The sequence below is a fragment of the Plecotus auritus genome, assembly GCF_963455305.1.
Source record: "Plecotus auritus genome assembly, chromosome: 4".
NCBI classification, from domain to species: domain Eukaryota; kingdom Metazoa; phylum Chordata; class Mammalia; order Chiroptera; family Vespertilionidae; genus Plecotus; species Plecotus auritus.
In genome coordinates, this window is record NC_137775.1 from 47,957,237 (window position 1) to 47,969,278 (window position 12,042).

Sequence of the window (12,042 nt, forward strand, 5' to 3'; positions counted from 1 at the left end):
ATGACGGTCAGTTTGCATATTTCCTCTTTATTAGATTATATTTAAAATACTTACATAGAATGTAGAGTTTGGCAGGTCTGTCCAGTAGATAAATATATTGTGTGAGCATATATAGTAAGCATGTAAATATACAGACTACAAAGGTCATGACTTAAAGCAGTTTAATCACATCAACACTTATTAAAAACGTTGGTACTTTCTCATAGAAAAGTGTATGTATGTATCTGTGTGCGCATATGTACATTTGTTTACATTTGCTTGCTTGTTCTCACTACTCTTCAAGATTCTGACTTGAGTTTTCTGGAATAAAAAATATTGTTATATTCTTGTTTGATAAAATAGATACCTTTCTCTTTCTAACTTTGAAATAATATATTCCAGTTCTATCAGGAATTTTAAACAAAAGTTCACTTTAATTCAGGTATTCCCAAATCAATTTCTATTTTGTCTCATAGTTAATGTTAATTTAATCAAATGGCCACAAACCTATAAAAGAATTTTTCCATCTTTTAAATCATTTTTCTTTACTTTGTAGGTTATCAAGAAAGTTCAAAAAATGTATAAATAAACTAATGATACTTGAAAGTTTTTTTATGTTTAGGTACAATTTTAAATATTTCTAAAAACTGATAGGATATATTGTATTTTATGGTATCATATTTACAATTTATGATATGTGTATAACTAAATACAGGGTGGGGGCAAAAGTGGGTTTAGAGTTCATATGGAAAATAATCCAATAATTAATAATAATACAAGAATAAACTCTGTTTTGCATACTCACAACTGTAAACCTATGTTTGCCTCACCCTGTATATAATGTTCATGCTACATATAAGTCAGAAGCAAGAATGGTGCTAAAATAACATTAACTCTGATATACTAGACATGTTAAGGAAGTCTATTTAAAGCATCATCTTTACATCCCTGTGACTATTTTGTAACTACCAATTTGTACTTCTTATCCCTTCACTTTTTTCTTCCATAGAGTATATATGGCTCACTATGAAATTAGAGATTATTTTTAAATATAAATAATGATTTCATTGGTCATTGTTATATACTATTGGCATATGCTTCTTTGAAAGCAGTTTGTTGTCTTTATTGAGAGACCTAAAAATATTCTTAGTCTTTGACATAAAATAGTCAATATAGTCAGTAATATTGTGATAACTATGTATGGTGCCAGTGGCTACTAGAAATACCAGGGGGAACTCTGTAAAATATAGGATTATTTAACTACTCAGCTGTGCACCTGAAACTAAAATAAAATAATATTGAAAATAAACTATAATTGAAAAATAAAAGTTTTAAAAATTATTTTTAAATGTTAAAAAATAAAAGTAAAGCATCATTTTCACATTGTCTATTCTACAAGGTAGATAGAGAGGACTAGTACATTATTATTAGTTTAATCCTCACCCAAGGATATTTTTTCATTGATTTTCAGAGAGAGTGTAAAGGAGGGGGGAAAGAGGAAAGAGAGAGCGAAGGGAAAGAGAAACATTGATGTGAGAGACACACATCGATTGGTTGCCTCCTGCACGAGCCCTGACCCCTATGGGGGGTGGAACCTGCAACCCAAGCACGTGCCCTTGACCAGGAATCTAACACTCCATTCTGTGTGGAGGCCAAGGCTCTAACCACTTAGCCATGCTAGCCTGGGCTATTTTTCTAATTTAAATTTTATTTTTCAGTTACATTTTACATTTAATATTATTTTGTATTAGTTTCAGGTGTACAGCATGCAGGCGTCCTCAAACTACGGCCCGCGGGCCACATGTGGCCCACCGAGGACATTTATCCGGCCCGCCAGGTGCCGCTGCCTGTCCTGCTTAGCAGCCGACTCGTCCCGGGCCCGCAGTGTGCATAGGAATTTGTTCAGAGTTTTTTTTTTAAACTATAGTCCGGCCCTCCAACGGTCTGAGGGACAGTGAACTGGCCTCCTGTTTAAAAAGTTTGAGGACCCCTGGTAGAGGTTAGATGATCATATACTTTACAAAGTGTTTCCCCCATATTTCTAATACCACATGGCACCATACGTAGTTATTACAATATTATTGACTATATATTCCCTATGTTGTATTTTATATCCCCATGACTATTTTAATACATTATTAAAATAGCATATTTCTGTTCTAATCACTGCTTTTCTTTAAGCTTATATTTGTGATTTTATAATGTAATTTTACATTATACTGCAAATCAAGCTATACATGAAGAACATGCTCATGTATTTATTGCAAAGGACCTGGCAGAGGTGATTTCTGTATTAAATTTTCAATGTTTCTATTAAGCCTCATAAAAACGCACTGAAGCTAAAAACTAGGCTGGTTTAGTCCACATGTACTGTGGACCAGTACAGGCAATTATTTCAGATTCCTGAGTGGTCCTTATTTCTTGGACATGAGTTGTTCCTCCAGCATCATCTAATATCATTTTACAGTAGCAAGAAAAAGATGAGTAAAACCAAAGTTTGAATTTTCTCATGCATTCCACCATTTACCTCATGATTCTTGGAAATATACTGTCCAGAATTAGGAATACATTCTCCCACCAACATGGTTTTAAATGTTTAATACTTCAGTTCCCTTGTACCTATATGGCTAGCTCTGTTTAACCACGGAGATTTACATTAGAGTGTTCAAATAATTGCATTGTTAAGAACCCTCAAGATTTTTGAAGTTAACATTTGGGATCATGTCTTAGGTTTAGACAGGCATTCCAAATTTGCTTTCCTACCTTGTCACAGGAAGAAGAAAATGCCTCGCCTGCTTTCCTTTTCTCTTTAAATCTACCACAACCGGCTTTATTCCTTAGAATTCTTCCCCTACCTCCCAACACTAGGTATAGAGTGGGAACAATCTCTGGATACAAATGTTGTCTCTGAATACAAATAGTAACAGGCTCTTTATGTTTGATGGGTTTTATTACTAATTTTCAGTAAAGAATCAACAAAATTAGCAAATATTGGGGGTTAAAAAGTTTCTAGAAACTGCAAAGGTTCCTATTGTTATGATTAGTGTTATCTTTGCTAAAATCCCCATTGAGGTTCTGTCTTATGCTTTTATTCTTAAAGTTAGAAATTACTATACTTGCCCTTCTTCCTCCCATCATGACCTGAAGACAATCAGGATTCCTGCGTCTATTTCAGTTTCCTAAACACCTTTCTATAATCAGTTTTTACTTAGATCTAATAGGTCATTTCCTTAAATAAATGGGCAAAGGGGAAAATCCTCATATGATTAATAAGTATATAAAACAGTTTAAGTTATTAATAATCACTAAATTACGTATTAGGTAATACAGAGCTATGTCTCACTATGAAAGTAGAGATTATTTTTAAACATAAATAATGATTTCATTGGTCATTGTTATATACCAGTGGTTGGCAGACTGCAGCTCACGAGCCACATGCGGCTCTTTGGCCGCTTGAGTGTGGCTCTTCCACAAAATACCACGGCCTGGGCAAGTCTATTTTGAAGAAGTGGCATTAGAAGAAGTTTAAGTTTAAAAAATTTGGCTCTCAAAAGAAATTTCAATCGTTGTACTGTTGATATTTGGCTCTGTTGACTAATGAGTTTGCCGACCACTGTTATATACTACGAGAGGCCCGTTGCAGGAAGATTCCAGCAATAGGGCTTCCTGCGGCGGTCTGCTTCCCTCCCTTCTCCGCCGCCCCGCTTGCTTGCTTCTCCGCAGCTTCGCTCCCTTCTGCAGCGCTTGGCTTCCTTCTAAGCTGTCTTCAGTCTTTGCTCTGTGCCTGGATATGCAAATTAACCGCCATCTTGGTTGGGTTAATTTGCATACTCCTGATTGGCTGGTGGGTGTGGCTTGTGGGCATAACGGAGGTATGGTCAATTTGCATGTTTCTTTTATTAGATAGGATGGTATATGCTTCTTTGAAAGCAGTTTGTTGTATATATTGAGAAACTTAAAAATACTGTTAGTCTTTGACATAAAATCTTTGTTAAAAAATTCTGCTACCTAAAGTAAATTAGAAATAGAGGAAAGGTGTTTATTGAAGTATTTTCTATATTTCTAACTATTTATATCTTTCTCTGATATATTAGAAAACAATATTAGAGAAATGGTTACAAATGACATAAATATGAAAACATTATAATAGTATATACTTAATGATGATATGTTATGAGAAACCTTTAAGTAATTTTGGAAAATAGTTTTATAAGAAGACTTATGTGCTGTAATACTTTCAACAATAAAGATAAATTTAAAAATACCTGAAGACTTATATGAAGAGATGGAATAGGAGTTGGGCCTTGAAAATAGGACAATCTATAGGTTGGGTATTTCATTGGGGGTAGACAACATGAGTAAAAACACAAAGTTGGAAATAAGTTTATTTTCTGAAAAGTAATGATTAATCTCACAATAAAGGAGGGGTTCATTTGGGAAAAATTGGAGAAAATGTTATTCATCATTACATGTTAGATACTTGCTAAGTACTGATGGTACAAGTATGACTGAGAGAAAAATTCAGACTTCAGGTAAAGGCACGCTGTACCTGCCTACACCAAAAATTATAGCTAGTTAGTAGGATATTGTATCATAGAGGGCTCTATGGGTTTTACCAAGAAGTTTGCATTTTATCCCTTCAGCCAGTGGTCCTCAGGGTGCCTGGTTACTCCACACTCCTCTCTTTTCCCAACTCAAAATTTATAGCTAGTTAGAAGGATATTGTATAAACAATTCAGACTATCTCCCTTCCAGATTGGTGGGTATTTCAGGTAATGGCAATTTAAAAGAAGGACATATGTAAAAGACAATTTCATGAAAATTTAAAAAAAACAATGAGTGGATAAAAATATCAAAGATAATGAAAGTTTTGATTTTGTATGATATTAGTAACAGAAATGGGAAAGCTGGAAAAGAAGACCTTTGTGAGGCAAGATGATGAGTTTAGTTTTCACAGTTGGTTGAAGACATGCACACAGGAGAGCTGTATTTATCCTGTGTGCTTTAGTCTTCCTTAGCTTTTTCTAGAAAAATGAATGTTGTTCTTCCTATACCTCTACTACCTATTCCAGTTTTTAATGTGAAATCTCCAAAAAAGACTTTCCAGGGAGTTGTAAAAGTAAGTTAAGTAGTAAAAATATTTAAGCAATAAGGTTTATGGCGTTCAGTTCTTAATTTTTTTTTTCATGTACTGGAAACAGTACTTGTATTTGATTCTCTTCACCTTATTTAATGTCTTTGCTTCACACTGTAACATATTGGGCATGGGACCGTAACCTTAAGGTAACAGTAAATCTCATTCTAAACTCTATTATAGGGAAGTTTCTTTCTTTAGCAGATGGGAGATTCTTTGGTCAGAGAGACCTACGAAGGTGAATGCTTCCCAGGCTCGCCAGTTTAAACCTTGTATTAAGCAGATAAATTTTCCCACAAATCTTATACGGCTGGAAGTAAATAGTTCTCTTCTGGATTATTACACTGAATTAGATGCAGTTGTATTGCATGGTATGAAGGACAAGCCAGTACTTTCTCTCAAGACTTCACTTATTGACATGAATGATCTAGAAGATGATGACTATGAAGAAAACAATGATTGTGGAATGGACAATCTTAACAAAAAGCTTAGCAGCACTGCCCTCAGGGAAGGGCCAAATAATGGATATTTTGACAAACTACCTTATGAGGTAAGTCAAATTTATTCAGTAGCCATATTGCAAATAACAATTTTTTAAGTTTAGGTATTAATATTTATTTTGCTAGATACTAGAGAAATAGAAGTATTGGTAAGGTATACATAACCTGGTATATTATATATTTTGATTTTGGAAAAACTAGACAAAATGATGTTGAGTAATTTCACCACTTTGGTTTTGGATTGACTTTAATAATTTTGGATAAACTATTAAAAATATGTTGTTATATCACTGATTAAAAATAAGGAAACTACATAAACCAGTAATAAATTATACTCCACTACAATTCATAATTATACAATATAAATGTGGACAATATGTGCTTAACTTTATGCCAGTTAAGTTAAAGATGATTTGCAATTAAAAATAAGAGGACTAATAAGATTGCAAGAGGAATGCTTAATCTATTTAATAGTCCAAAGTTTCTCCAAGTGTCATTTATTTTTCTATGTCAACTCTATTCTGTATTCTTCTAACTAGCTATAATTTTTGGTCTGGGCAGGTACAGAGTGCCTTTACCTAATGTCTTGTTTTCTGTGTGTCTCTATAAGGGCATTTCTGCAGTATATTTAACATTCTTGGCTCCCAGGCATCAAATGCTAGTAGCACACCCTCTGGGGGTGGGAGTAGGGCCTGGTATTTTGGTCCCTGGCTGAGAACTGCTGTGTGTGGTTAAAAATAATGTAATAAAAAATTGTTTTTAAAGAAAAATTTATAACCTCAAATTTTAACCAATTCAGACTATCTCCCAAATTGGTGGGTATTTCAGGTTTCATGGTAATGACACATGTAGCTTAACTTGTGTAGAACAATAAGATAGCCTCTCGAATGCCTCTCAGTAACTATAATGCCTGTGTAACATTCTACAGTTAAAATGCTATTTTACAGTTACTTCCTGAGAAGTAGCTAAAATTTCCACATAAAGGTGAATTAAAGGATCCAAGATAATTCAGTCCATAAGCAATGGGACCAGGATCCAACCCAGGCCTTCTAGGTCAAGCTTTGTGTTATGGGAAGGAAACTTCACAGATTGGACAAGACCCTCTGGCCCTTAACGGGAGGGAGAGGGGAAGACGAAGGGAGAGTTGAGTTGGGGAAGGAGAGAAGTATGGGATAGTAACAGTGTTGTTCCCCAGGGAAACCAGGAGGATTTGTCCTGGTAGCAGTGGGAGCAGTTCATCTGGAGAAAACGAAATCACTTCTTTGATTCTTACCCATTTCCTCAAACTACAAAATAAAAATTTAAATTCAGCAAATCTGCTTTAAACAGTTTATTGAATTTTATCCAGACCTGACAAAATGCTTGACACATAGCATTTAAATGAATAAGTGAGAGGAAGTTCAGAGAGAAGGAAGAGAATTCACAGAGGTAAGAAGTGAAAGTGTGTGACCTGTTTGGGAACTCCAGCATTTCAGTATGGCTGGATCAGGATTAGATAGCGGAAGCTATAAGAGATGAAATTGGATGCAGGCTCAGGGCTGCCTCCCTGCAGAACTCCACAGGACACCATTCCCATCGAAGACAGTGATTGGGACATCCTAGCCGTGGCTGTGTCCACCCTACTCTGCTGTATCATAGAGGGCCCTGTGGGTTTTACCAAGAGGTTTGCATTTTCTACTTTCAGCCAGGGATCCTCAGAGTGCCCTGCTATTCCAGTACACAGCAACATCAGTTGGGGAAGTCATTCATACTCTAAACTTTATAAATAATTCACTTTGCTGTATCTGTAATTTCACACTCACTTTCTTGTATTCTTTTGTAGTCTTCATAGGCTTTTTTTTTTTTTTTGAGTGGGAGAGAAAGTTGTAGAATACCAACTCACATTCCAGGAATTATCTTTACTATGCAGACATTTTTGCATATGCTTTGGCCCACAATTAGATAATTGCCCAGGTCTTCAGTATCATGTAGACTTTGTGTTTCATATGTGTCATGACATAAAAAAGATTGTGGATATTTTCTGTAGTCAGTAGGAAACATTGAAGGTTTTATTTATTTAAATAGGGGGAATAACAAAATGAGATTTCTGTCTTAGATTACTCTGTTGGTAAATGAAGAATAGACCAAAAGGGGATCAGGAACACCAGTTAGAAAGCTCCTGCAGTAATTTGGGCAAGAAATTATGAAGCCTTGGGTACTGGAAGTTTTGGAAAGGAGATGAGTGGGAGAAGTACTCCAGAGATGTAGAAGGTAGAAATTATAGGTAACTAGTGAATGTGGAGATGAAACAGAACATCAGAGGGACTTTAGGTTTCTGTTTGAAATGACTCAGTGGATGGACATGCCATTAATCACAAAACAGTGGGTGAAGGTGGGAAGGACATCCTGACTTTGAGGTGCCTGTGATTCATCAAAGCAGGCTTGTTGGGTTGGGGACAATGGTTTGAAACTCAGGAGGAAGGTCTGATTTTATATTTGAGTGATTCTACTCAAGAGCGGGGAGGGGCACCATCCTATATAATAAAAGCCTAATATGCTAAGTGTCTGGTCATCTGGTCAGCCGTTCAACCAATCAAAGCGTAAAATACTAATACGCTAAGGCCGCTTAACCGCTCGCTATGACGTGCACTGACCACTAGGGGGCAGACAGTCGACTGGTCGACCAGTTGCTATGATGTGCATTGACCACTAAGGGGCAGACACTCCGACCAGTAGGTTAGCTTGCTGCTGGGGTCCAGCCAATCAGGACTGAGTGAGACAGGCCGGACATGCCCTGGAGCCCTCCCATAGTCCCTCCCCAGCTGGCCAACCTCTTGTGTCCCTCCTTGGCCCTAGTTATGCACTGGTGGAGTCCCTCGGCCTGGCCTGTGCCCTCTTGCAATTTGGGACCCCTCGGGGGATGTTGGAGAGCCGGTTTTGGCCCAATCCCACAGGCCAGGCAGAGGGACCCCACTGGTGCATGAATTTAGTGCACCGGGCCTCTAGTGGTAGTTAAAATTGACCAATGAAACTCTGTAAAGTGTGAACAAAGGACCAAGAATAGAATTCTGGGATACTAACATCTAAGAATCGCATAGAGGAAGACAAGTAGGACAAATATGAAATTGTCTTAAAGTGCTAGGAAGCTAAGTATAGAAAACAAGTGCCCACAGGCTTTGGTTGTTGAGGGGTCTTTGATAATCCTTTACCATGATCAGTTCAGTGGAGCCATGCCATAGGGTGAGAATGAGAAAACCTTACCGTATTTGGTTAAGGCATCAAGGAGGGAGGAAGGAGCAGAGACAAAAACGTGCCAAGTCTCTACGTTTAAGCAGAAAAATAATTCTGTTAATATACTGTGACTGTGGGCTGTAACATGGGTAAGACTGTCTTATACTGGCATGCTGACTAACACTCCACCCTTTTGTGTCACACTCAAAAAAGGGCATATCAACATGAGGGAGTGTATGTAGTTATGGGTATATCTCTTCTAACTTATCTTTTAAAGGGAGAAAAGACAGGTGAGTGGTATGGTAGAGGATGCAGCAGAGAGAGAAAGTTTCCATTTGTGATGCAGGTTGGGAGAGCTTTCAGCATGTTTATATACTGAAGGGAAGGAGCAGTAGAGAGGGAAAGCTTCCCAAACATGCAGAGGGTTTAATCAAAACTACAAAGTCACGTAAAGGAAACCAGGAGATAGAAGCAGTAGTCCTCGAGGTCATTAATTAGCCATGATGAAAGCAGTGTGCCATGTACAGAGGGAATGATCTCATGGTGAATAAAAAGAGAAACTCTTTTTAAAAAAATGTTACCCAAATTATTTAAAGGTAATGCAAATTATTTCAAGGGGGTAAATCACATTTAAATATGTCAAGTGATCTAATGTTTTTATAGTTGAAAATAATTGTATTATGAGTAGAGTGGGTTTGAGGGCAGATAAATTGTGTTTTGGGAGTCGTTACCAACACATCATGTCCTACATTCACTGTGGTATCAAATGGTACTTTATTCAGGCACACTCCAATGTAAAAGCACATTTTGACAGACACTAGATACTAGATTAGTAATGATTAATGGATGTTGTCTTGTAGGCCTGAAACCTGTTATCTTTTATTTAATCAAAATCCCAAAGTGTTTTTTCACATGTAACATGTCAATGTCATAGTCCCAGTGACTTCATTATTCTTTTTCTATTCTGATATTTGCTTAAAATGTAATATTAATTGTCATAGAGTGTTTTCACATAGTACACATCTTTTAATATTAGTGACTTTTGTTTGGAACAATGCCAGAAATTGCTGAGAGTTATTTAAATTACAAATCATCTGGAAAAAGTAAATCATGTGTCCTCTGATACAGGGATATATTTAACTTTTAATGCCTCTTTGCACTAACTGCTTAAAAATTATACTGAAATAAGTTTTAACACTGTGGTTAAAACAACAAATTTTTAATTCATTTTACAAATATTTAAGGTCCTACTGTTGCTGAGCTCAGGTAGCTCATAAGTTCTTTCAAACATTTAAGAAACAGATAAATCTATATTATTTCAACTCCTTTATAACATAAAGAAAAATAAAAGTTGTCACTGTTTTTAATGAAGGCAGTTTAACACTATGGCACATAAAAAGAAAACTAGACTATGTGGTCATCCCTCAGTATCCTCTGGGGATTGGTTCCAGCCCACCCCTCCATACCAAAATTCTCAGATGCTCAAGTCCCTTATATAAAACGGCATAGTATTTGCATGTAACCTAAACACACCTTCTCTTATACTTTAAATTATCTCTAGGTTACTTTTCCCCTTGGAGAGTATTATGCTAAGTGAAATAAGCCAGTCAGAGAAAGACCTGTCTGTCTTTTCACCTAGTTTGCCTCTCACCCTTTAAAGCTGAACCTTCCTGATACAAGTCCTCTTTCATTTTGTGGTGAGGCCCCTGTTTTGTGTTAGGCTCTAGTGGCAGCCCGTGCTTCTCTCTATCAAAGCTATTAAAACATGTCACTGTATTTACCATTCCCCACTGGACTCTGAAAACCTTGAAAGTGGGAACTCTTTTCTCTCTATCACCAGTGTTTGATGTATAGTAGATGTTTAGTAAATAGTGAATCTATGATAATTTGTATTTTTCAGCAGATTACCAAAATACATCTTTGCATTATAAAAAAATTAGTCGACTTGAGCTGAGTGTACTTCGAACATTTTGAAATCTAATTAAGTCTTAAGTATGTATGGTTTCTTCTGTTTTGGATAATTCAGTTCAATGTTGATCTTTTTAGTATGTGAAAATAGTGTTATAAAAACATGACACTGTTGTTCTGTTTTTCAGTCTTGATGATACTGGTTTCTTTGTTTTATGTAGCTCATTCAACTGATTCTGAATCATCTTACACTACCAGACCTGTGTAGATTAGCACAGACTTGCAAACTGCTGAACCAGCATTGCTACGATCCTCTCCAGTACATCCACCTCAATCTGCAGCCTTACTGGGCAAAACTCAACGACACCTCCCTGGAGTTTCTGCAGGCTCGCTGCGCTCTCGTCCAGTGGCTTAACTTATCTTGGACTGGCAATAGGGGCTTCATCTCTGTTGCAGGATTCAGCAGGTTAGTGCCAAATCGTTGAGGTTATTTCACTAGCAGGCTGTACTTATTATGTAGTAGTTTCCACAATTAAGTTTGAAATCATATACTTTACAGAAATAAAAAAAGAAAATACGTTTTGTGCATCATCCTGTTCAGAATGCTTCTGCTTATAAAAGTGAATGAGTTTCACCTTTTCAGCTACACTTCATGATAGTAGGAAGGGAAACTATGCCCTTTACCTCATATTTTTAAAATCCCAAATAACTTTAACAGAGCTTCTTTTTTTTTCTTTGTCATATTTCCAGGACAGATGATTAACACATTTAAAAAACTATTTCTAAGTCAAAATCCACCTCTCTAATGTGATTTGTCAGAAATGGAAAACAATTTATTATAGAACATTTTTAATTAAATCTTAATTACATGTGCAATACATCACCCAAATTTAGAAGCACATTTAAACTAATTATGTTGAAAATGCAATTGCATGCTAAAGAGGCGACCACACTTGCAGACCTGCCCAGGTGTTTCTGCTCCTTTCTATTTAAGCATTTAGTTTCTTTGCTATTAAATGTCACCTGTTAAACATGGTAAAGCTAGCATAAGTGCATATTCATTTAGTAATGCCATAGTAATTTTTCTTATGGTACAAACAGGTGTTTTTCTCGTAACCTTGATGATGGTTATTCTCAGAGTGTGTTACAATCTAATCTCATCATTTCATTAAGCTAAATAATGAATAAGTAGAAACTTTGGGAAAACTACCTATTATTTTTGATTAATGAATAATCTCCTACCCTGTTTTTAGAAGTTAAAAATGAACTTTAGTTCTCCCGATACACATCCCTAGTGGCCACATTCTTGAA

At 36.2% G+C, this 12,042-nt stretch overlaps 1 protein-coding gene across 7 annotated transcripts in view; it reads left to right on the top strand.

Annotated features, from left to right (window-relative positions):
- FBXL4 (F-box and leucine rich repeat protein 4) overlaps window positions 1–12,042 on the top strand; it is a 63,327-nt gene that overhangs the window by 24,039 nt on the left and 27,246 nt on the right. For 3 of the 7 annotated variants that reach the window (XM_080666646.1, XM_080666644.1, XM_080666647.1), the window contains 2 exons: window positions 5,318–5,663; window positions 10,953–11,197. In XM_080666646.1, coding sequence (XP_080522772.1) covers window positions 5,318–5,663; window positions 10,953–11,197 — 591 coding nt within the window. Of the gene's footprint in view, window positions 1–5,296; window positions 5,664–10,952; window positions 11,198–12,042 lie in introns of all 7 variants that reach the window. The other 4 variants (XM_080666642.1, XM_080666641.1, XM_080666643.1 and 1 more) reach the window with 2 other exon arrangements.